This window comes from Oncorhynchus masou, chromosome 30 (genome assembly GCF_036934945.1).
Source record: "Oncorhynchus masou masou isolate Uvic2021 chromosome 30, UVic_Omas_1.1, whole genome shotgun sequence".
Taxonomy (NCBI): domain Eukaryota; kingdom Metazoa; phylum Chordata; class Actinopteri; order Salmoniformes; family Salmonidae; genus Oncorhynchus; species Oncorhynchus masou.
Window position 1 is genome coordinate 16,160,470 of NC_088241.1, and position 26,423 is coordinate 16,186,892.

The 26,423-nt window shown below is 43.1% G+C and overlaps 1 protein-coding gene across 4 annotated transcripts in view; it reads right to left on the reverse strand.

Annotated features, from left to right (window-relative positions):
- Positions 1–653: 653 nt before the first annotated feature.
- Positions 654–26,423, reverse strand: part of LOC135522153 (disintegrin and metalloproteinase domain-containing protein 15-like) — a 39,873-nt gene continuing 14,103 nt past the window's right edge. Inside the window, exons 5-24 of one of the 4 annotated variants that reach the window (XM_064948156.1) lie at positions 26,219–26,295; positions 24,934–25,132; positions 24,720–24,785; positions 24,497–24,568; positions 23,084–23,253; positions 22,844–22,928; positions 22,574–22,722; positions 22,190–22,367; positions 21,489–21,581; positions 20,932–21,127; positions 18,773–18,881; positions 18,406–18,601; positions 18,166–18,243; positions 17,930–18,041; positions 15,616–15,775; positions 14,472–14,586; positions 8,544–8,609; positions 5,699–5,767; positions 3,760–3,929; positions 654–3,604 (exon numbers count right to left, since the gene is read on the reverse strand). In XM_064948156.1, the coding sequence (XP_064804228.1) occupies positions 3,538–3,604; positions 3,760–3,929; positions 5,699–5,767; positions 8,544–8,609; positions 14,472–14,586; positions 15,616–15,775; positions 17,930–18,041; positions 18,166–18,243; positions 18,406–18,601; positions 18,773–18,881; positions 20,932–21,127; positions 21,489–21,581; positions 22,190–22,367; positions 22,574–22,722; positions 22,844–22,928; positions 23,084–23,253; positions 24,497–24,568; positions 24,720–24,785; positions 24,934–25,132; positions 26,219–26,295 (2,427 nt within the window). In that variant the 3' untranslated portion in view covers positions 654–3,537. The remainder of the gene's footprint in view (positions 3,605–3,759; positions 3,930–5,698; positions 5,768–8,543; positions 8,610–14,471; positions 14,587–15,615; positions 15,776–17,929; positions 18,042–18,165; positions 18,244–18,405; positions 18,602–18,772; positions 18,882–20,931; positions 21,128–21,488; positions 21,582–22,189; positions 22,368–22,573; positions 22,723–22,843; positions 22,929–23,083; positions 23,254–24,496; positions 24,569–24,719; positions 24,786–24,933; positions 25,133–26,218; positions 26,296–26,423) is intronic. The other 3 variants (XM_064948157.1, XM_064948158.1, XM_064948159.1) reach the window with 3 other exon arrangements.

Sequence of the window (26,423 nt, forward strand, 5' to 3'; positions counted from 1 at the left end):
GTTATTAGACTTAGAATGTTGCAGTCAGAATGACCGCTCATTAGTTCAAAGTGGGTTCCCTTGAGGCCCGGCTTTTTTAGTGTTAAGTACACAAGTTTTGAAATGTAACATTTTGAACAACACACGTTCTACAACTGTGTGCAAGGAATAGTGAATGGTGTGTAGTGCAGTTGTGCCATTTCACCACAACCTACACTTATGGATCCAAAAGGGTTTTCAAGAAATGTTACAAAAATAAACCAACTCATCTTCCATTACTTGGAGATAGACAAAGAAATATTTCCCCATAAGACAACTTCAAAATTCATAGCAAATGCTCAGAGGAAGTCTGACTTCTCAGAATTAAGCCTTCTGTTATGTTACGTTTCCTTTTGTGTTAAACGTGAGAGCGATATGACATCTCTTCTCACATCTGCATCCCCTGAAACCAGTCACTGTGAATCCAGGCTGCATGCACACACTCACACCATGTATGAGAAGAATGTATTTGATCAAATTGGCATGCAAGCTCGTTAACACCTTCCTCCTTCTCAAGCACCCAGTGTTGTTTCAACGTAGTTGCACACCCAGTGCTGTGACATCACTGTGTGAAAGGGTAAGTCAGCCCAAAAGGTTAATAATACAAAAGAAAATTAAGCAGAAAACAAAACCAGTCACTTTTCCACAGTCTGTTTAATTTCCCTCAGCAGCAGTGAACGTCTCAATTGAGACAGTAGGAAAAATGCAGACAGAGGTCAAAATAGAACAGTCTCATGAAAAGACCCTCCCATAATTGCATTGAGCAAAATTCGTAACAATTCGTGTTACATCTGATTGTTCTCATACTGATAATCAGACGTATTAGAAATGTAAGACATATGAATAGAACCAAAGGGAGAGTGTGTTCAGAACATTGAAACAGATCAGTCAGTAGAAGGTCAAAAAAGGACATTTACAAATTCTAAATCAAATGGACCGATGGAAGGCATAATCACATGCCTGCGCCATTTAGAGTTTGTCATAATCAAAGTTGACAACTTTAGTAATTAATCAAAATAATGAACAGTCAAATTATCTGAAATGCTTGTAATGCATACCAGTACTCATTTATCCAAATGACCAAGAAGTATTGGCAGATTTCAAATCAGGATGAAAATGATCAGTTTCAATTATCATACCTGCTAGCCAAATTCTCTTTGACTAAATAAGCCACCATTGATACACAAAATCATCTATTTGCTGTATAAACACAGTTAGCCATGTTGCCGTGGAGTGCTCAACTTAAAACTTATAAAGCTGGTAATTCATCACTTTAAACAATATAAAATGGAAGACAAACAGACATTTTGACTTGGAAAATAATCTTTCACTAGAAATGAAATACACTTTCATGACATGCAGGCAAAATCAATACTGTTGCCTGCCGACATACAGCCCCTGTACTGGTGGCTCACCACTTCAGGAGTAGTAATACATATATTGTGGTTTATTCCAGAACATCATAACACTTTATATTAAGTTGCCCTTATACCATGAAGTTACTCAAACTATTTTGGAAACTAGCTGTACACTGTACTGCAGAGAAGGAACATAACAATGCTTGAATTGCACTAAAAAGATAAGTGACATTATGTTTTACATTAATTACCAATCTAGTTACATGAAATAAGACTGAGAAAAGTATATATTTGGTGTAACTACATGGCATTGCTGTGACTTAATGTAAAGTGTGAGCCTATAGTTTTTTTTCTCGTACATTCAGTCAGCGTTTCCCCAGTTTAACTCTTAAGGATCGGCCCCTCTTATTCAATTTTCGCCTAAAAGGACACCCAAATCTAACTGCCTGTAGCTCAGGCCCTGAAGCAAGGATATGCATTTGGTATCATTTGAAAGGAAACACTTTGAAGTTTGTGGAAATGTGAAAGGAATGTAGGAGAATAACACATTAGATCTGGTAAAAGATAATACAAATTAGAAACCAACCGTTTTGTGTTTTTTTTTGTACCATCTTTGAAATGCAAGAGAAAGGCCATAATGTATTATTCCAGCCCAGGTGCAATTTATAAATAGTTCACTAGATGGCAGCAGTATATGTGCAAAGTTTTAGCCTGATCCAAGGAACCATTGCATTTCGGTTCAAAATGTTGTATCAAGACTGCCCAAATGTGCCTAATTTGTTCATTAATAACTATGTTCAAAACTCTGCACGCTCCTCAAACAATAGCATGGTATTCTTTCACAGTAATAGCTACTGTAAATTGGACAGTGCAGTTAGATAAATTATTGTTAAAGCTTTCTGCTAATATCAGATATGTCTATGTCCTGGGAAATGTTCTTGTTACTTACAACCTCATGCTAATCGCATTAGCCTACGTTCGCTCAACCGTCACGCAGGGGACCCACCAATCCTAAAGAAGTGAATCCCATGGCTTGGTTTTAATTCACCTGGATATGTGAAGACTCATTTAAAAGAGCTCCTCATTCTATGAGTGCACTTAACTCATTCTGGCTTACACTGGTGCGGCACAATTGATCACCAAAGGTACAAAAAAGGCATCCGATCTTCTGTCGCAGCGTAGGTCAATCTTTGAGAAGTGGCCTATCATTTCAAAGTTCAATCTACTTCCCCCCTCACTTCTCCAGAGAACCATCTCTTTGGCTTTTAAATAGCCCTTATTGTAGAATTAAAACTAGTAGGCAAGTTAGAATTATCTGGTATTTACAGTTGTGCAGTTAGTTGTACAGCTCTGCAATCAAGAACTAAGGTTTCTGTGACACTATTCTCATTTCATCTCAAGGGTTAGTCAGAAAGGGTTGCATGCAAGGTCCTCCTCCTCAATGACACCATTGTGATGGAGATCAAAGGAATCATTGCGGTGAATGAGTGTTGACATGCTTCTTTATTCCAGAAAGAGAGCAAGGGGTGGTCAGGCCTGGTTTCCTGAGGCCTACATTAGCCAAGCCACTTAAAATAAAATACTGCAAAATGGTGCAAAAGTGGTGGCCACAGTCAGATTGGGAGGATGACTTGGGCTTCAAACTATAAGTAGAAGAGTAATATGTTGTTCTGAAGCATCACAGGGCACATTCAAATGTGCCAATGCCATAAAACCAGTACTGGGCCTTTAATCTCAATTGAGCTTAGCCTCTGTGCAGACATCCATTTTTGTAATTGTCAGTTAATGTCAAAAGCCACACAGTTTTCATGAAGTGTTACATCTTTGACGGATACTTAACTACATCCATCCAGTTTCTTAATGGCCAACGGATCAACCCAACTGAACATTCCAGACCTTCTCTTCTTTGCTCGGAGCCCCAGTCTGTCCCAACACGACACGTAAGGCACCTGTCAGTCTCTCAAGAAGAAGACAACAGGAAATAGTTTAGGGGGGGGGGCAGGGAGAGTGAAAAGCAGCCTTCATTTGGAGACTTCTGGGTTCTGAGCCTTCCTATAAGGTTCTCCATAATAAAACTCTTGGCTGAATCAGTGCAATTCATGCGTTCAGGTCCGGTTTAAGAGAATCTCAGAATCTTAGTGGTTTTGTGGATCTTTGGCAGTTAAACCGGAGGTGTCGAGTTGGGTTTCCTGGGTTGTGACTTCCGTACTGGAGGTAAAGGGGCACGTCTATGTGAGATAGAGAGGGATATAGAAAGATAGAAAAGGTCACCTCCAGCTTTTGTTACAATACTGTACAACGCCAACTGTATGTGTGTACCTGCCCATTCATTTGACATCTATACATTCATCAAATTAGCCGAACAATACAGTCACTGAAGTACCTGGAAGGGACGGCTGCCACAGGAGGGCCAACAGGTGGAACTGAAGTTATACTCGCTCCATGTTGCAGGGGGGCACCAGATGCAGCGTACCCAGGGTGGGTGGGATGTGACGGGGGCTCTGAAGGCAAGGACTTTCTGGGTGCTGGTGGTTTTTTGGGTTGTACAAGGGCCTGAGGAAAATACAAAAGAAACATATAATACAATCCAGGTGTGATACAATGATTTTCATTGATTATAGCCGATCGTCACAGAGTTTAGGTAACAGTGACAAGACAACTGAAAATTGAGGTGTCTAGACCAACTCCAATCCTTGGGGGCCTAAGTGGTGTCACTTTTGCCCCAGCTAACACATGACTCCAATAATCAACTAATGATCTTCAGTTCAAAAACGCAATTAGTTTAAATCAGCAGTGTTTGCTAGGGATAAGGAACTAGTGTGACCACTACGGCCCTGAGGACTGGAGTTGCAGGGATGGGCTCTAGACCAAACATAGATTTAATTAATTAACTTTTGGTTTAGTTAACTGTTCTGCTAATAGTACTAGAAATAATTTATGCGACTTGCTATTATTGACGTGTTGAAGGTTGCCTGCTTGTACGTGGATGATGCAAACTACACTCACCGGCCAGTTTATTAGGTACACCCATCTAGTACGGGGTCAGACACCCCCCTTTGCCTCCAGAACAGCCTGAATTATTTGGGGCATTCTACAAGGTGTCAAACGTTCCACAGGGATGTTGGTCCATGCTGACTCGATGGCATCACGCAGTTGCTGCAGTTTGGATGGCGGTACATCCATGCTGTAAACAGCCCGTTCCATCTCATCCCAAAGATGCTCTATTGGGTTGAGTTCTGGCGATTGCGCAGGCCACTCCAGGCAATGTTTTTCCACTCCTTGATTGTCCAGTGTTGATGATCACGTGCCCACTGGAGACGCTTCTTGTTATTTTTAGCTGATAAGAGTGGAACAAGGTGTGGTCGTCTGCTGCAGTAGCCCATCCATGATAAGGACCGACGAGTTGTGCTTTCCCAGATGCTATTCTACACACCACTGTTGTATTGGGCCATTTGTCTGTTTGTGGCCCGCCTGTTAGCTTGCATGATTCTTGCCACTCTCTTTCGACCTCTCTCATCAACGTGCTTTTTCGCCCACAAGACTGCCACTGACTGGATGTTTTTTGTTTGCAGCACTATTCTCGGTAAACCTTAGACACTGTCGTGTGTGAAAAGCCCAGGAAAGCGTCCGTTTCTGAGATACTCGGCGCGCCTGGCATTGACAATCATACCACGCTTAAAGTTGCTTGGACCACTTGTTTTTGTCCATTCTAACCTTCAATCAAACAGTCACTTAATGTCTCGATGACACGGCCACATGACTCACTGTCTGTAGGAGTGATCCATTTTCGTGAACGGGTTGCTGTACCTAATAAACTGGTCGGCGTGTGTATTTACACTACACCAATATATTAAGCATGGCTTAATATGCAAATGCAGTATCACAAATGAATACATTGCAGTTTGTACTTTAACTTTAAAATGCTAATTTCACCTAAATAATTTTTTATTTTCAATTAGTTACCAAAATTGTCATTACCTACAGCCATAGATTAGCTGTGCATTCTTTTGTAACCACCTTTTAGAGCCACTTCCAAGTGAGTGAATATGAAGTACTTTGATCTGCATTTGTACTGTAAATTCAGCAATACAATACAATTCTGAACTAAAGCTTGATTAGTCTGATTAAGATTAATTGTCTCAAATCATTCAATCCATTGAATCAACCAATCAACTACATACACATCAATTAACCACACAATCCCACCAATCAACCATTAAATCCCTCCACAATCAATTAACCAACCAACCACACTCGTCACATAAATCAACCAATCAGACCCAATGCCCACATGCAGCCATGTCTACATGCTACTCTGGTACCTGGCTGCCTGTTAGCACAGGGTCAGGGGGTAGAGGCCTGGTGGGAGGAGCCGGCCGACTCAACGATGGCTAGAATAACGGACGGAAACAGAAGAACAGGAGAAATAGATGGAGAGAATGAGAGTGAGAGGTGGAAGAGACCAAGCAAAGGAAAGGGACTATTCGGGTATTCTAACAGAATACTGAATGAGACTCTACAGAGTAGTGTCACAATACTCCAAAATGTTCACTATTTGTACGATGAAAACAAACTTCAGACCAATTCCCATGCAATGAGACAAAGACAAATCATTTATATTAGCAAACCACAGAGACGAGACAGCTACCTCTACTTATTCGCCATCATGCTTAGTTCCATGCAGGTAACAAATGCACTCTAAAGTAATGGAATAGAATCCATTACGCTACTATTGACAAGACAGATTCCAATCATGGAAGTAGATGATAAGAGGGAAAGATGATTGACACCAGTGCTCCTCAAAGCCATTCAGATGAGATGACTTTACCCACACTGAAAAAACTTAGAAATCAGCAACTTGACCAAAGACCATAAGATACTTTTTGAGGAACAGTGGTATGGATTATACACTGAGTGTACAAACATTAGGAACACATGCTCTTTCCACGACAGACTGACCAGGTGAAAACTATGATCCCTTATTGATGTCACCCGTTAATTCCACTTCAATCAGTGTACAGTAATTGAAGGGGAGGCAACAGGTTAAAGAAGGATTTTTAAGCATTGAGACAATTGAGAAATTAACTGTGTATGTGTGCCATTGTGAGGGTGAATGGGCAAGACAAAAGATGCAAGTGCCTTTGAACCGGGTATAGTAGTAGGTGCCAGGCGCACCGGTTTGAGTGGCTCGAGAACTGCAACACTGCTGGATTTTTCACCCCCAACAGTTTCCCGAGAGTATCAAGAATGGTCCACCACCCGAAGGACATCAAGCTAACTTGACGCAACTATTGGAAGCATTGGAGTCAACATGGGTCAGCATCCCTGTGGAATGCTTGACACAACTATTGGAAGCATTGGCGTCAACATGGGTCAGCATCCCTGTGGAATGCTTGACACAACTATTGGAAGCATTGGAGTCAACATGGGTCAGCATCCCTGTGGAATGCTTGACACAACTATTGGAAGCATTGGAGTCAACATGGGTCAGCATCCCTGTGGAATGCTTGACACAACTATTGGAAGCATTGGAGTCAACATGGGTCAGCATCCCTGTGGAATGCTTGACACCTTGGAGAGTCCCTGCCTTGACGATTCAAGGTTGTTCTGAGGGCAAAAAGGGTTGCAACTCAAAATTAGGAATTTGTTCCTAATGTTTTGTACACTCAGTGTACATTGATTCTAGGGCGTCAGCTAATTAACTATGTAGCTGTAGATTTGAATGTTATGTAATAATGCCAAGTGTTTTGTAGGCATCATCACATACTATTCAAGTCAAGTATTACAATTTACAAAAATGATTGGGAATAAAGAGATAAAACAACTCTGGTGTGTGGAGCCACGGTCTTTGTCAACTAGTTCAATCATTGTGTCTCAGCACATAGGCTACTCTTCCAGATCTAAGCTGGGGATAGAGAGTTCGCTCATGGGGAGGGTTCTTTCGCTAAGTGACAGATTTACATGTCTAAACAGGAGAGTTAATCTTGTCCAAATTAAACCTTTGTTAAGCATTAGACGCTGTGGATACTCTTGGCACTAAAAGGAAGAACATGCCCCGCCCCATGCCAGTAAGTAATGCTAAGTAATCAAAGTAATGCTGTGGTTAGTTTTCAACATTATTTAAGTAACCCTGTACATGCAGGTTTCCATTCAGACTGACTGACATTTTTTTTAAATACATTTTAAAAATATTTTTACCCCAATTTCGTTATATCCAATTGGTAGTTAGATTCTTGTCCCATCGCTGCAACTCCCATACGGACTCGGGAGAGGCGAAGGTTGAGAGCCATGCGTCCTCCGAAACACGACCCTGACGAGCCGCACTGCTTCTTGACACACTGCTCGCTTAACCCAGAAGCCAGCCGCACCAATGTGTCAGAGGAATCAGCATACAACTGGCGACCGAAGTCAGCGTGCCACAAGAAGTCACTAGAGCATGATGGGACAAGGACATCCCGGGCCGGCCAAACCCTCCCCTAACAACGTGGCCGGCTGCGACACAGCCTGGGATGAAACCCGGGTCTGTAGTGATGCCACAAGCACTGCGAAGCAGTGCCTTAGATCGCTGCGCCACTCAGGAGGCCCCTTCATAGAATCCTTTTAAAGAAACATTGTGATGGCATGGCCCTCTAAACATAGATAGAAAAAGGGTGATTGCTTGAGAATCAACTGTGTTGGTGGTGCTGCTACGGCTACTGCTACTGCTACGGATACTGCTACGGATACTGCTACGGATACTGCTACGGATACTGCTACGGCTACGGCTACTGCTACTGTTACGGCTACTGCTACGGCTACTGCTACGGCTACGGCTACTGCTACGGCTACTGCTGCTACATATGGATGAAGACCTCCTCATTAAATGGCAACCTTTGACTGTACCTAGTTGTTAAGGGGGCTGGGGTCGGGGGGCAGGGGCTTGGTGGGGGCTGGCCTTTTCTTTCTTATCTAATGATAGATATATGAAAAAAGTAGAGGAACAAAACAGGACTTCGCTATAATACTGCAACTACGCATACATAAAAAGACACAGAATGTTAGTTCTAGAAAACATGAGGATTCTTATAGATTACTAATTATTATTTATGTTGTTATTTCATCTCATTGCATTGCACACACAAGCATTTTTCAAGCTACCCATCACCTCACAGGCCTAGGCCAGGTTACCTGGGCTTGTTTTAAGACAGGGTCAGGAGGGAGTGGCTTAGTAGGTGGAGCAGGTCTGTCCTGAATCTGAGAAAACAGGAGTCAAAGGGTTCTGACAGCCAATGGAAACATGCATTGGAGGGTAAGTTAGTTATTAGAATTAAGCATTACATATTCAACTCTCAGATTGAGAAAATATGAATTGGTCACTTGAGAACATACACTGAACAAAAGTATCAACGAAACACGTAAGGTGTTCGTCCCATGTTTCATGAGCCGAAATAAAAGATCCCAGAAATGTTCAACACACACAAAAAGATTGTTTCTCTAAAATGTTGTGTACAAATTTGTTAACATCCCTGTTAGTGAGCATTTCTCCCTTGCTCAAATAAATCATCAACCTGAAAAGTGTGGCATATCAAGAAGCTGATTAAACAGCATTATCATTACACAGGTGCACCTAGTTCTGCGGACAATAGGCCACTCTAAAATGTGCAGTTTTGTCACAAGTTAATTTATTTTATTTGATCTTCATTTAACTAGGCAAGTCAGTTAAGAACAAATTCTTATTTTCAATAACGGCCGAGGAACAGTGGGTTAACTGCCTGTTCAGGGGCAGAACGACAGATTAGTACCTTGTCAGCTCGGAGGTTGGCAACCTTCCGGTTACTAGTCCAACAAAGCTACCCTGCCGCCCCAAGTTGAGGGAGCATACAATTTACATGCTGACTGCAGGAATGTCCACCAGAGCTGTTGCCAGAGAATTACATTTTAATTTCTCACAACCGCAGACCACGTGTAACCACGCCAGCACATGATCTTCACATCCGGCTTCAACACCTGCAGGATTGTCTGAGACCAGCCACCCAGACAGCTGAGGAAACTGTGGGTTTGCACAACTGAAGAATTTCTGCACAAACTGTCAGAAACTGTATGAGGGAAGATCACAGTAGTTTGGCGTCGTAACTGACTTCAGTAGACAAATGCTCACCTTTGATGACCACTGGCACGCTAGAGAAGTGTGCTCTTCACAGATGAATTACGGGTTTCAACTGTACTAGGCAGATGACAGACAGCATGTATGGCGTCGCATGGGCGAGCAGTTTACTGACGTTTAACGCTGTGAATAGAGGCCCCATGGTGGCGGTGGGGTTATGGTATGGGCAGGCATAAGCTACGGAAAACGAACGCAATTGCATTTTACCAATGGCTATTTGAATGCACAGAGATATCGTGACGAGATCTTGAGGCCCATTGTCATGCCATACATCCGCCGCCATCACCTCATGTTTCAGCATGATAATGCACAGCCCCATGTCGCAAGGATCTGTACACAATTCCTGGAAGCTGAAAATGTCCCAGTTCTTCCATGGCTTGCATACTCACCAGACATGTCACCCATTGAGCATGTTTGGGTTGCTCTGGATTGACGTGTACGACAGTGTGTTCCAGCCAATATCCAGCAACATCGCACGGCCATTGAAGAGGAGTGGAACAACAGGCCACAATCAACAGCCTGATCAACTCTATGCGAAGGAGATGTGATGCTCAGCATGGGGCAAATGGTGGTCACACCAGATACTGACTGATTTTCTGATCCACACCCCTACCTTTTTTTAAAGGTATCTGTGACCATCATCATCATCATCAGGGCCTAATGAATGTATTTGAATGTACTGATTTCCATGTTTTTTTATAAACTGTAACTTGTTGCATGTTGCATTTATATTTTTGTTTGGTATAGTTACTGTAGACCTGGTTAATATGTTAGATGTTTTTTGTATTTTCTTTATGCTCCCCTTATTCAGGCCAATCTTACAACTCATAGAAATGCCCGCTACACATGTAGCCCCGTCCTCCTCTACAAATTCAAAAACATCAGTCTTGAACAAGATAGACCTGTCTATAAAATACTATAGTATACAGTGCCTTCGGAAAGTATTCAGACCCATTGACTTTTTACACATTTTGTTACATTACAGCCTTATTCTAAAATGTATAAAAAAATAAAAATATTGAAATATTATCACATTTATTAAATCAAAAAACAGAAATACCTAATTTACACAAGTATTCAGACCCGTTGCCATGAGACTCAAAATTGAGCTCAAGTGCATCCTGTTTCCATTGATCATGATCATTCCATTGATCATCCTGTTTCCATTGATCTTGAGATGTTTCTACAACTTGATTGTAGTCCACCTGTGGTAAATTAAATTGATTGGACCCACAGTTGATCCGTGCATGTCAGAGCAAAAACCAAGCCATCAGGTTGAAGGAATTGTCCGCAGAGCTCAGAGACAGGACTGTGTTGAGGCACAGATCTGGGGAAGGGTACCAAAACAATTCTGCAGCATTGAAGGTCCCCAAGAACACAGTGGCCTCCATCATTCTTAAATGGAAGAAGTTTAGAACCACCAAAACTCTTCCTAGAGCTGGCCGCCCGGCCAAACTGAGCAATCGGGGGAGAAGGGCCTTGGTCAGGGAGGTGACCAAGAACCTGATGGTCACTCTGACAGAGCTCTAGAGTTCCTCTGTGGAGATGGGAGAACCTTCCAGAAGGACAACCATCTCTGCAGCCCTCCACCAATCAGGCCTTTATGGTAGAGTGGCCAGACGGAAGCCACTCAGCAGAAAAAGGCACATGACAGCCCGCTTGGAGTTTGCCAAAAAGCACCTAAAGACTCTCAGACCATGAGAAATAAGATTCTCTTGTCTGATGAAACCAAGATGTAACTCTTTGGCCTGAATGCCAAGCATCACATCTGGAGGAAACCTGGCACCCTAAGCACACATCCAAGACAATACAGGAGTGGCTTCAGGACAAGTCTCTGAATTTCCTTGAGTGGGCCAGCCAGAGCTCGGACTTGAACCCGATCAAACATCTCTGGAGGGACCTGAAAATAGCTGTGGACCTGACAACCTGACAGAGCTTGTGAGGATCTGCAGAGAAGAATGGGAGAAACTCCCCAATTAAAGGTGTGCCAAGCTTGTAGCGTCATACCCAAGAAGACTCAAGGCTGTAATCGCTACCAAATGTGCTTCAACAAAGTACTGAGTAAAGGGTCTGAATACTTTTGTAAATATGATATTTAGGTTTATTTTATAAATGAGCAAACGGGATATTGTGTGTAGATTGATGAGGAATTTAAAAACAAATCAATTTTAGAATAAGGCTGTAACCTAACAAAATGTGGAAAAAGTAAAGGGGTCTGAATACTTTCCGAAGGCATTGTAAATGCTGTAGTATTACTATAATTATATACTATAGTATTTACTGTAGTGTTTTTATACTAATTGACTATAGTATAAATGCAGTAGTATTGCTATAGTTAAAAGATTATGGTGTATACTATAGGCTTTGGCGGTATCCAGATTGTCATACCGGCCTTGTGCCATCCCGGGATATTCTGTAACTGAACACAAGGGGTGCTATTTTCAAACCCCATTCAGCCTCTGTAATCCAAAGGTTACCAATGCTGATTTTACAAGAAGCTGACCACTAAGTTAGATAACTAGCCTGAAAATTACAACTGCTGACTTACAGCTGCACTAGTTCAGACAGCATTCCTGTGTATATTAAGACAGCACGGAGTCAGTGCAAGATATGGCTCAGAAAACGTACCTCAATCCAGGGATGAGAAATGGTTTGTACACTGAATGGTCCCATTATCCCAACTGTTACACCGTGAAGATAATGGGACAATTCAGTGTACAAACCATTTCTCATCCCTGGATTGAAGTACATTTTAATCTACACAGGTCTGCTGGCTACTAGATAACTAGCTACTAAATTAGCAAACCAAATGCACAACTACAGAGTATTGAGCACATTTTAGACAGTTAACTTAATAGTTAGAAGATATCTAGCTGTGAAACATTAAGTGATGAATTCCATACTGTAACTAGATCACCTGGCGTGTGCTGCCTAACAGTGAGTGACTCACAAGGCCCCGGTCTTTTGTCATTGTGTGCTTGTAGACAACACCATGTGATTAGGGACTACCGACTACAGTTAAAAACAATGTGACAGGTGAAATGAAGAACACAATCTTCTTTATCTCCTAACGTATTGCACAAGTCGACTGCAGGTACTTTACTTAAAAAGTAGCTACAAATATTCAAAGTATTTAAAAAAAATGTATGAAATAGTTTCATTGATATTGACAGTAGTGAAAAAGCATCCCGGGGCTATTTCCAAATACCCCAGTATACAGTATACTACCCAAGCCTAAAATACTATAGTCTTTACTATAGTATTTTTGTTTTATTATCTTTGACATAGAATTGGCTGCTTTCTCTTTTCTCCTACTAAAACATTTCAATAACCGGTAGGTAGAAATTCTATAGTAACTACTACACATGATTAAGGTATACTACAGTGTGTAGTATAGTATTCTACAGTACACTACAGATTTCTATAGTAAGCACTACACGATCGAGGGGAATAGTAGTGTGTAGTATAGTATTCAGCAGTAAGGATTAATATTTAAGACAAGTTTCAATACCCTTGAATAATTAATATTTATCCCAAAAGTTCTGCACCGCTCCGGTACCTCTCCCTACTGCCCCCCCCCCCAAAAAAATAAGAGAGTACAGATTTCAGAGAAAATTAAACTGATATTTAGTAATTATAGGGTCTGTCTTTGATCTTTGATCGCCAATGACATTGTTGTAAATTGCGAAACAGGCCATTCATAAATTCTGAGCCTTATGTTCCTCAATTAATTCAGCAAATTTCAGGTCGCACAGAGCGCACCCAAAGCATTGAGATGTATAATCAAACAAACTTTAATGGCAGTCAAACAAAAGTCAAATGACTAAAGTGGCTAATCTTGCTAGATAACCTTCAACGAATGATAGAATATCTCTTATATTTGGCAAAAATCGAGTTGATGATTATACAGATAGCAGATCAGCTCATGAATAATAGGGAGATGAAGAGTAGAAATAGTTTAAATATAAAAGTATCTTAACAAAGAACACCCGTTTTCAAAACATCCATATCTACTCCCATATTGTTAGTTGAGCACACATTCTCTCCTGAAGATCTATGGGCAGAAAGTCTGAGACAGAGCACAGAAGGAGGGGAAATGTGATAGCGGTAGTTCCACATGCATAGGCCAGAGACGTGCTTTGATAATGCAACCTATGGATTACAGAATAAAGTTAGGAATTTTCATGCACGACAGGAGTCAGGATTTTGGATAAGAAAATAGGCTAGGCATTCGTACAGGAGAAGATATCATTTTCCCTCATGCCTACCCACAGACTTCATGTCTGTGACATAGATGACTATGTACTAAATGGTGCATAGGCCTATCAAATTTGTGAATGTCTGAAGAGTCACAATGACAGCTCAAAGAGGCACACGTTCTTTTATAGGCTATACTGTAGGAGTTTCCTGTAGGGTTCATTAACTGCATTCGGGTCATGTGTGCAGTTCAGTAGTGGCAATTATGAGTTTACTTTGAATTTATGGCAACTGTGTGTGAAGTAAATACGCTAGACTAAAGGCTACCATGCGACAACCTGTTTGGATAATGTGCTATTAAATATTTTGCTGCACATGTTTTGTATTTTGTGGAATTGCATTAGTGCCGACATTGGGGAACATTTTTGTAATTTTTCGGGTCTTGTCATTTAATATTTTCGGGAAATGTGCGTTTTTGGGTCAGTTCAGGGATCTCGGTTACCCATGTTAATCCCTATCCTGCAGTTTACTACAGAATTCTACAGTAAGTACTATAGTATTCTATAGTAAACGGTAGTATTTTTTTCATGTGGGTCAACACAGAGATTGACGTCTGCTAAATGACTAATATTATTACAAACAAAGTCAGTGTTATCGATTCCATGTACCTGTAACAAGGGGCACATAGGAACAGTGTAGGTGGAAAAACTATTTGAGTGACAGCCAGGGAAGGCCAGGCTGGGTCATCGTGGTACCTTGTTAGAAGGCGGAGATGGGGTCATTTGGATGTCACTCTGGCGGCTCCAGTGGTACCTCAGTGGTTGGACCTGTTCCCCATTACGAGCATCCACTCGCTCTGTGGCCGGGGTCCTGGGAGACGGCACACACTCACACATTAACATAAAGTTCATACCACAATTTCAATAATGGGGGTGCTGAAGCGTTACAAATAGTCAGCTGAGAACTGCCATAAGAGATAAGAATGATGTTTCTCTAGAACACTGGTCTAGCCCTCAAATAACGGGTGTTTGGTTACAATACACTGGTATACATGATATTACAACCTAGGGGAATAATCAGTTCTGGTTCTGAAGAGTCAGAGGTCATTGCAGTGTTACAGTATAAGTAAAAATTAGGTTGACAGAAGTAACGCTCAAAATAAGCTTATAGAACTGAGACTCAAGAATGGTCACCATCACTATCCTCGAAACTGGCTCTAAAGGAGTCTTATCTAAAACATTGAAGAAATGGGGAACTGGGGTGAGTTTCCCAAAGCCTTCGTAGCATTTAGTTTGTCGTTATATCCTACTTAAAGTGCATCGCTAGTATCGGAGCTGTTTAGTCAAAAAACACCTGTTGAACTAAAACTGATCAATCAAATTTAGTCACCCTCTTTAGATTATAGTGAGTTATTTTAATATGGACCAAAGTTCAGATATTTTTGCAAACTCGAGAGACTCTTGGATGTTATATGGATCACTAAGTATTAACGTTGCACTTCAGTAACAATGCGTCATAAAGACACAGCCCAGAACTAATTCCATGGCTTTATTCTACCCTTAACATTTAGTACCTTTTAGCCTGTTCCGCAGCAAACACCAAGCCCCACATCTCACTATGGGCCACACTGACCCCATTGAATCATGGGTAGGGAAACTCTGACCTTCATTGAGTGATAAAGTGCAAGATAAACCTTGTGCATGTCTGATTTCAAACTTACACATACTCTAGCTGGATATAGCCCCTTTCATTCCATTCTAACTATTAAAAAACACTATGGCCGTAATTCTGTCCATACTGATAGCGGGTTTCTGCACTGCGCAAACATATACATACTATATAAACACTGTAACTAATATATGAGCACATAGCTGGTGTCCCCTGGGTCAGGGCTCTCACCGGCTCTGTTGGCGTCCGGTGCCCTTGTGGAAGAGGCTGGTAGTGCCCAGACAGGACAGGTTGCGGTGACACCGGGGGAAACGCAGGGCGAGGAAGAGGAGAACCACTGGTAGGACGAAGAGGAAGATGACCAGCAAGGCCACACGTGCCGGGTCGGACCCTGGAGATACAGAAAATATTGTGGTCTTGGTTATCATGGCAGACATAGAATCAAAGCTGGGTGCAGGTTACTTATTTCATTATAGTTTTATTGATAGGGTATTCCAATTTCTCCAGGATTTGATTAAGATAAGGAGTGTTTTCACTATATATTTTACCTCTTGCTGATGTCATTCGGAAACAATGTTAACATTCACTGCTATGGATGACACACAGCTGTACATTTCGATGAAACATGGTGAAGTCCCAAAATTGCCCTCAATGGAAGCCTGTGTTTCAGACATAAGGAAGTGGATGGCTGCAAATGTTCTACTTTTAAACTCAAAACAGAGATGCTTGTTCTAGGTCCCAAGAAACAGAGATATTCTGTTGAACCTGACAATTAATCTTGATGGGTGTACGGTCGTCTCAAATAATACTGTGAAGGACCTCGGCGTTACTCTGGACCCTGATCTCTCTTTTGACGAACATATCAAGACTGTTTCAAGGACAGCTTTTTTCCCATCTACGTAGCATTGCAAAAATCAGAAACTTTCTGACCAAAAATTGTGCAGAAAAATGTATCCATGTTTTTGTCACTTCTAGGTTAGACTACTGCAGTGCTCTACTTTCTGGCTACCCAGATAAAGCACTAAATAATCTTGACTAGAACCAAAAGATTGGATCATATTACTCCAGTGCTAGCCTCTCTACACTGGCTTCCTGTTAAGGCAAGTGCTAATTTCAAGGTTTTACTGCTAACCTACAAAGCATTACAAGGGCTTGCTCCTACCTATCTTTCCGAATTTGGTCCTGCCGTACATACCTACACGTACGCTACGGTCACAAGACGCAGGCCTCCTAACTGTCCCTAGAATTTCTAAGCAAACAGCTGGAGGCAGGGCTTTCTCCTATAGGGCTCCATTTTTAGGGAATGGTCTGTCTACCCATGTGAGAGATGCAGACTTGGTCTCAACCTTTAAGTCTTTATTGAAGACTCATCTCTTCAGTAGGTCCTATGATTGAGTGTAGTCTGGCCCAGGAGTGTGAAGGTGAACCGAAAGGCACTGGAGCAACGAACCATCCTAGCCGGTTCCCTCCACTGGGATTCTCTGCCTCTCACCCTAATACAGGGGCTGAGTCACTGGCTTACTGGTCCTCTTCCATGCCGTCCCTAGGAGGGGTGCGTCACTTGAGTGGGTTGAGTCACTGACGTGATCTTCCTGTCTGGCCCCCCTTGGGTTGTGCCGTGGCGGAGATCTTTGTAGGCTACACTCGGCCTTGTCTCAGGAAGGTAAATTGGTGGTTGAAGATATCCCTCTAGTGGTGTGGGGGCTGTGCTTTGGCAAAGTGGGTGGGGTTTTATCCTGTCTGTTTGGCCCTGTCCGGGGGTATCGTCAGATGGGGCCACAGTGTCTCCCAACCCCTCCCGTCTCAGCCTCCAGTACTTATGCTGCAGTAGTTTGTCTCGGGGAGCTAGGATCTGTCTGGAGTATTTCTCCTGTCTTATCCAGTGTCCTGTGTGAATTTAAGTATGCTCTCACACACTCTCACACACACACACACGGAGGACCTGAGCCCTAGGACCATGCCTCAGGACTATCTGGCCTGATGACTCCTTACTGTCCCCAGTCCACCTCGCCGTGCTGCTGCTCCAGTTTCAACTGTTCCGCCTGCAGCTATGGAACACTGACCTGTTCACCGGACGTGCTACCTGTCCCAGACCTGCTGTTTTCAATTCTCTAGCGACAGCAGGAACGGTAGAGATACTCTCAATGATCGGCTATGAAAAGCCAACTGACATGTACTCCTGAGGTGCTGACCTGTTGCACCCTCGACAACCACTGTGATTATTATTATTTGACCCTGCTGGTCATCTATGAACATTTGAACATCTTGGCTATATTCTGTTATAATCTCCACCTGGCACAGCCAGAAGAGGACTGGCCACCCCTCATAGCCTGGTTCCTCTCTAGGTTTCTTCCTAGGTTCTGGCCTTTCTAGGGAGTTTTTGCTAGCCACCATGCTTCTACACCTGCATTGCTTGCTGTTTGGTGTTTTAGGCTGGGTTTCTGTACAGCACTTGATGTAAGAAGGGCTTTATAAATACATTTGATTTGAGTGTATATCTATGAGTGCAGTCAAGTTGTGCATTAACAGAGGAATGGTGAGGTACCTCTAGGTGCTCTTGCAGGGCCACTGTCCACACTGCCTCCATGGCCCGTGGACCTACAGTCTGGAGGAGCCCAGCCCACGTCACAGTGGCAGTTCTTATTGCTGTTGCACACCTGGCAATGTCAGAGAGAGGATATTGAGCCATATTATTCATTTAACATCAACAGTATGAGCCAGTCCATTGTGAGCGATACAATATAACTCCTATAAGGGGAGACAGGCAGCCGGTTTGCTCACCCCGTGTCCGTTGCATTTGCTCTGACAATCGTCGACGCCGAACAAAGACACATCCTGACACCGCTGGTTCCAACAGGCCTGAACCACAACATGGTCAGTAACAACAATCATCATTTTAGATATTTACGTAAACTCAGATAACAACACAGAAAACCTCTCCTATTTCAAAAGGTCAAATGACCCATTCCACAAAAACAGAAGTATTTTGCATTGTATTTCTATAGTTGAGGAAATGCCCACCTTGCCAAGACCACATGCAGTGCCCTGTGCCACCATGGCAGGGTCGGAGACGTCGTCGCCAAGGTGGAAGTAGGTTCCCCGGCAGACAAAGTCACTGTAGTTAAATTTGACTTTGGTGGTCAGGATCTCAGCGCTGATGCCTAGCAACGGACGGTCGTTGCCTCCCTGGCACTGGAGCCTCCCACAATGCACATCTCTGGAAAGTCAGACACAGTCAGATATATAGAAGTGTTCATTAGGCACCAAATTGAAGAATAAGAACTGAAACAAGGCAGGACTACATTAACTTGTCCAATAAAATATGCTAATTTTGTTGTCTGTTGCAAAACAATTTGCTACGATGTGCCCTAATGAACATGGAACCTACTTGCTAGGGCAGGGGACGTAGGTTCCGTTTGGCATCTGGCCACAGTTGCCGTATTTGTTGCCCTGTTTGTTGACGGAGGAAAAGCAGACAGACGGAGCCCTTGTGGAATCTGAAAAGAAAGGGAAGTTTAAACAATCCTAGTTGTCTCTAAGATCATAAGGTAAAAGTGTCTGAACAACTCTGCCTCCTGGGTTTATGAGCCAATCTCACTTCTCCAACACATGGCATATGAAGATCTGATATGTCATAACTCACCAAAACAGTTTCTTCAATCACTAGTAGTGACATTATATATACAGTTGAAGTTGGAAGTATACACACACCTTAGCCAAATACATTTAAACTCAGTTTTTCACAATTCCTGACATTTAATCCTAATAGAAATTCCCTGTCTTAGGTCAGTTAGGATCACCACTTTATTTTAAGAATGTGAAATGTCAGAATAAAAGTAGAGAGAATTATTTATTTCAGCTTTTATTTATTTCATCACATTCCCAGTGGGTCAGAAGTTTACATACACTCAATTAGTATTAGGTAGCATTGCCTTGAAATTGTTAAACTTGGGTCAAATGTTTTCGGGTAGCCTTCCACATGCTTCCCACAATAAGTTGGGTGCATTTTGGCCCATTCCTCCTGACAGAGCTGGTGTAACTGAGTCAGGTTTGTAGGCCTCCTTGCTCACACATGCTTTTTCAGTTCTGCCCCCACATTTTCTATAGGATTGAGGTCAGAGCTTTGTGATGGCCACTCCAATACCTTGACTTTGTTGTCCTTTAAGCCATTTTGCCACAACTTTGGAAGTATGCTTAGGGTCATTGTCCATTTGGAAGACCCATTTGTAACCAAGCATTAACTTCCTGACTGATGTCTTGAGATGTTGCTTCAATATATCCACATCATTTTCCCTCTTCATGATGCCATCTATTTTATGAAGTGCACTAGTCCCTCCTGCAGCAAAGCACCCCCAGAACATGATGCTGCCACCTCCGTGCTTCACAGTTGGGATGGTGTTCTTCGGCTTGCAAGCCTCCCACTTTTTCTTCCAAACATAACGATGGCCATTATGGCCAAACAGTTCTATTTTTCTTTCATCAGACCAGAGGACCTTTCCCCGAAAAGTATGATCTTTACCCTCATATGCAGTTGCAAACTGTAGTCTGGCTATTTTATGGCAGTTTTGGAGCAGTGACATCTTCTTTGCTGAGTGGCCTTTCAGGTTATGTCGATATAGGATTCGTTTTACTGTGGATACAGATACTTTTGTACCTGTGTCCTCCAGCATCTTCACAAGGTCCTTCACTGTTGTTCTGGGATTGATTTGCACTTTTCGCACCAAAGTACGTTCATCTCTAGGAGACAGAACGCGTCTCCTTCCTGAGCGGGATGACGCCTGCATGGTCCCATGGTGTTTATACTTGCGTACTATTGTTTGTACAGATGAACGTGGTACCTTTAGGCATTTGGAAATTGCTCCCAAGGATGAACCAGACTTGTTGAGGTCTACAAAACAAATTCTGAGGTCTTGCTGATTTCTTTTGATTTTCAAGCAAAGATGTCATGATGTCAAGCAAAGAGGCACTGAGTTTGAAGGTAGGCCTTTAAATACATCCACACCTCCAATTGACTCAAATGATGTAAATTAGAATATCAGAAGCTTCTAAAGCCATGATGGAATTTTCTGGAATTTTCCAAGCTGGTTAAAGGCACAGTCCCCTGAGTGTATGTAAACTTCAGACCCACTGGAATTGTGATATAGTGAATTATAAGTGAAATAAACTGTTTGTAAACAATTGTTGGAAGAATTACTTGTGTCATGCACAAAGTAGATGTCCAAACCGACTTGCTAAAACTATAGTTTGTTAACAAGAAATGTGTGGAGTGGTTGAAAAACAAGTTTTAATGACTCCAACCGAAGTGTATGTAAACTTGCGACTTCAACTGTAGGAATCCTTTGTCCAGGGAAGTATTCTCTGTTGCTTTTAAAAAGTTCCAGTCCCGCTGACCAGTCAGTCCAGAACTCTGGGGTTCAGATCTCGAGGTTCTACAGTACTTGGTCAAAGTACTGAAACAAGTCCAAATAACTAGCCACTAGCTCCCCACAGTGGTATCAATCACAGTGGTTATCGGGTCCAGAACATTTGACCAATAGTGTAACTCACTCGGTCCCCACAACATCTGGCACTGTGTGTTGAAGCTGGCGCAGACACCGCTGTAGCAGTAGGAGGAGCCTTCCTCGCAGGGCTCGCCGTTCTGCAGGAACACGTTGGGGGGGCAGTAGGGAGAGGCCCCGGTGCAGTGCTCTGGGAGGTCACACTCCCCCAGGGGCTGCCGACACATCCATCCACCTGTACGCAGCTGGTTAGATGGAGAAAATACAGTAAATCAGTAAAGGAGTTTATGATTTGGACCTTTGTTCAGTTTCTTGTGACAGATCATGTAAAAGTTTAGTTTATTAGGATTATTGCACATGCAGCAGCTACTCTTCCTGGTGTCCACATAAAACATAACAAAATACAGAACAGTACTAGACAAGAACATAAAAATCTGAGTTATAACATATATAATTATAGTTATAATAAATATGATACTAACAACCTGAGCTGATTTTAAATGTAGGTGTTCAGTAGTGTGTTCAGTGATGAGGTTGAATGAGTGTGTGAGTGAGTGTATCAGTAAGGGTCCAGTTAAGGACACAGAGGGAGAGAGGCTTGCCCACCTTGCAGTTGTCACAACAGATGCCATCAGAGGAACACTGGGCCCCAGGAACCAGTTTACAGGTGGTGGCATTGCAGCAAGGATCGTTACACTCCTGGACATCCAGAGAGACAGACACTTAATAATTCATCCTAAAGCTAAAGTTAGGGCTCTTCAACCTTTTCCTTTCCAGGGACCCCCTCCCAGGCAAACTGCGACCCAGGGACCCCCATCATACGTTAGTAATATAAACATTGAAATAACAAAATAAAATGTGTAATTTATATATACATTTTCGCGGGCCCCCTGATTGAATACCCCTGACCTAAATCATAAAGTCTGTTCATTGAATGATCATCTATGGTGGCAGGTTAGTGTTCATTGTTATGAATCTTGTCCTAGAGGCAGCTCTGCAGGGTGGTCAGTAGCTGGCACATCCACAAAGTCATAAAATCAGATTTTAAACCTAAACCTAACCCATACCTTAACCCTGACCACACTGCTAACCTTACGCCGAACCTTAAATTAAGACCAAAAAGCACATTTTTGTTTTCATACATTTTGTATGATTTGGCCAATTTGGACTTAACAGCTGGCCCATCTAGAGGAAACCGCTTAGTGCTGCCTCCAGGGCATCATCAGTCATCAAAATAAATGTCAACCTGCATCTATGGTGAGCTATGCTGTCCCCCCTAAAAATATAACATTTGCTGTCCAACATACATCCAGCAGGCCGCAGTCACACTCCTCTCCCTTCTCCACGTAGAGGTTTCCACAGCGTGGCCCCCCCAGCAGTTTCTCAGGCTGAGGCACGTTAAAGAGGCACATCCCCCCACCGTGGAGTAAGCTGAGGGACAGGTCTCTGGCACTGCAGCTGCTGAACAGCTGGCCTGGCATGAACCTTTTTGTCAGAGGGGCAAAGAGAGCAAGACATTTAGTGGATGCTCTTATCCAGAGCTTCTTACAAGTGCATTAAAATTAACATAATACTTGGAAACTGAGCTGCACATAACTGACCCTTTCTGTTTTGCATCATTGACTTTGCGTGGCCTGGTGCTTTTGTAATGCACGTCAAACCTAGCCCACCATAGCCCCATAGCACCTCACCCAGTAGATGGCTCCATGATGCAGCCTCCCAGGCGTGGCTCGTTCTGACACTGGCAGCGCCGGTCGGCTGTGTCATGATTCATGCCCAAATTGTGCCCGAGCTCATGGGCAATGGTGGACGCCACCCCCAGTACACTGACCAGGTGATCCTGCACACAGAGAGGGAGAGGGAGACACACAGAGTCAGTCAACTACCAGACTCATACTATCATTGTGGGTCAGTTGCCCCTCTACTCCACTGATAAACCTAACTGAGGCTAACTAACTCACCACATTGACCCCTCCTGACCGGTCCTTGGAGCACATGGAAGACTGAGATGCCATTCCCACTGTAGTTCCATCAAATGACTCCCCCCTGGAACAGATCAAACACATACAGTTATAGTTAGTCTATTTTCACAAAGAGGCAATCCACTGGTATATTCATGTATTTGGGATGGATCTGCTTCCATAATGTACAGGTGTGAGAAAGGCACGATAACCTTCAACCAAGTCCATTTGACTACTCACATAATGAGCTGAGCATTGTCATGGCGCAGGCGGGGCAGCAGCTCTCTGGTGCGCCACTCCAGGAAACGGTTGAGGGTGTCTGAGGGACTCTTGTCAACCCGGATCTTATCCTGGTCACTCCAGATCTCCAGCCCAGTTAGAGCCACACGCACACTCAGCGGCCGGTAGAACTAGAGAGGGGTAGAGGAGAACCACCATGACAAACCAATGAAAATATAATACAAATATACATCGGCCAGTATATTAGGTACACCCACCTAGTACCGGGTCAGATCTCCCTTTGGCCCCAGAACAGCTGGAATTCTTTGGGGAAGGGAAACATTGCTCAATTGGTATCAAGGGATCTAATGTGTGCAAGGAAAACGTTTCCCACACCATTACACCACTGCCACCAGCCTGTACCGTTAATGGATTCATGCTGCCTACGCCAAATACTGACTCTGCCATCAGCATGACACAACAGGAACCGGGTTAAGTTGGACCAGGCAATGTTTTTCCACTCCTCAATTGTCCAGTGTTGGTGATAGCGTGCCCACTGGAGACTTCTTCTTGCTTTTGGCTGATAGGAGTGGAGCCCGGTGTTGTCGTCTGCTGTAATAGCACATCCATAAAAAGGACTGACGAGTTGTGTGTGAGATGCCGTCCTGAGCCATTATTTGCCTGTTTGTGGCCTGCCTGTTTGCTTGCATCTCCTTTGACCGCTCATCGAGCTGTTTTCTCCACAGGACTGCCGCTGACTGGATGTTTTTTTGTTTGTCGCACTATTCTCTTTAAATCTTACACACTGTTGTGCGTAAAAAGCTGAGGAGGCCAGCCGTTTCTGAGATACTGGATCCAGCGCGCCTGGCACCGACAATCATGCCACGCTCAGTTGCTTAGGTCACTCGTTTTGCCCATTTTAACATTCAATCGAACAGTAACTGAATGCCTTGATGCCAGTCTGCCTGCTATATACAGCAAGCCACGTGACACACTGTCTGTAGGAGCGAACCATTTTCATGAACGGGATGCTGTACCTAATAAACTGGGTGTATATGGTTAATACTTAAAGACATCCTCCAGCGATTTATTTTACTTTTGAAAAGCAATATCCCAAGTATAAATACAGTAAAGTACACACACTAAAGGGTGAAAAATGTGTTTTTAGCTAAATAAATGTTTTTTAGACACCTGCAAACTTCAAGGAGTAGGGCATTCAAGGAGTTGGGCTGTTGTGAATACGTGATATCGTCAGCCATCGCGCTTGTTTGAGGAACAATAGAGAAGCAGTAGATGACAGAAAAAGTAAGGCCCCCCCCCCACTTGTGCCATGTCACGAATTACCTGGACCACTTATTGAGATGTGGCTTTTGTTTAGTAAATCAGGTGTTAAATGAGGTGAAAAGGAGACCACTTTAATATTAGGTTACATACCCAGTCTACTTGGTTGGCCACATCCAGCATTCGATAGATGATAGTCTTGTTGATTTTCTGGTAGTTAAGGTACTGTAAAAAAGAACCGTTATTGATTAGGACAATAGAGACAGAACATGATGGGATTGGTCTAAATGTACTGGGGTCTCTTCAGAGTGCAGCTACGTCAGTGCCTTGCTTACACTAAGGGGCATTGTCGTACATTAGCCTTATCGTACATTACCTCTTCGTGATCAGCTACAAGCACAAGCTCTATGTACTTGGTCTCTGAGAGAATGTCCCTCTTACTCTGCAAAAAAAGCAAAGTGTAAACAAAAGACATTCGGGCCAATGTACAGTATGTTGTCGACAATTCAGGGAAGTCAGTATGGTATTTTCAGCAGTGGCGAAAACATTAGTAGTTCCAATCCCTAGATAAACATTCCAGCCCCTCTCACCCTGTGTGGGACTTGTGGTGGGATGTGGATGGGGGGTACAGGTGTATGAGACACCCCACAGCCCCCAACACTAGGTCTGGTGGAGTAGAGCAGGTGCATCCCCTCCTCCTCCTCCCCTCCGCTCTCCTCTGCCCCCTCCTCATGGTCTTCCTCAGGCTGCAGCTCAAAGCTCAGGGTGGAGTTGATAGCCACCACACCCCTGAGGGAGAGGGGAATAAACAGGGACTCACTCAACAGAGAGTCAACAGGGGCAGAAAATGCTGTCCAAGTTCCAAGTAAATACAGTTACTTCAGGTGAGGACATTGTTCAAGGCTCTGCTAGCAACCAGATGACCTTTTCTACATAAACATGGCCCTAAACCGAGTATATGGCCACACGGTCTTCCCACGTGAGTAAAGAGCTCTAAATAACTCCAACTCTAAATAAAGGTCAAGAGGATTTCTCATGGATTTCCACCAAGTTCATTTGGATATCCCTAAAGTATCCAAGTCAGCAGAAGGGACCCCAGATTAAAACTGGCGCTTTCTCAAAATCGGGTGATTAGTATGCTTGAGGAGGTCAGAGTTCTTTCTGATTAATCTGAATTGGATTAAAGCCACCTCACGGTCGATCACTCCGCCCCACTCACATAACCATGACGCTCACATAACCATGACGTTGTTCGTACTGCAGGCAAAGATGAAGTGCCCTTAGTAAAGACTTCCCCTTTATAATAATAGGTTCACCATATAGTGCACCAGAAAGGGAGTAACTGAGGAGGGCGATTAAGTGGGATAAGGCTGACCCCTGTTTACATTACTTTACTGGTTTTAAATGCATGAACCATTACATTACAGATAATGAAATGCATATCCTAGCCGCCGTGCTTCTACACCTGCATTGCTTGCTGTTTGGGGTTTTAGGCTGGGTTTCTGTACAGCACTTTGAGATATCAGCTGATGTACGAAGGGCTATATGAATACATTTGATTTGATATGCTTACGGTCATAAGGTAATGCGGGTAAACCTATTGAGCCGTTAGGCTCTATTTTTTTAATGGAAAACCTAAAAGGCATGACTACATAGTATGAATTTGTATGATCTCACTTCCATGGACACCATTCTCAAATCAAGAATGTTGACTACATCTACGGGGAACATTGTTCGCATGCTGTTGCTTTGCTTGTGAAGTTCCTGTGAAAATGTACCTTCCTTTGGATTGTGACAGAGTGGAAATGATCCTAATTTTGACAGGCTGCATACCATCCTGTAGTTTTGACAGAGAGTTCAAGTTGATATTATTACCTGAGTCCAGAGCAGGTACTGAGAGCCACCCTGGACTGTGGGAAGCCCCTCACTGATCCGTGGTAGTAGCAGTGAGTCTAGGAGATAACAACCAGGGAGAGAGGAGTCAACATAATATAAGGACGACATTATTATCCAAGCTCATATGAACTAACTTGCCGTTTTCATATCAACCCCTTTAACAATTCTACCTATAACAAATCAG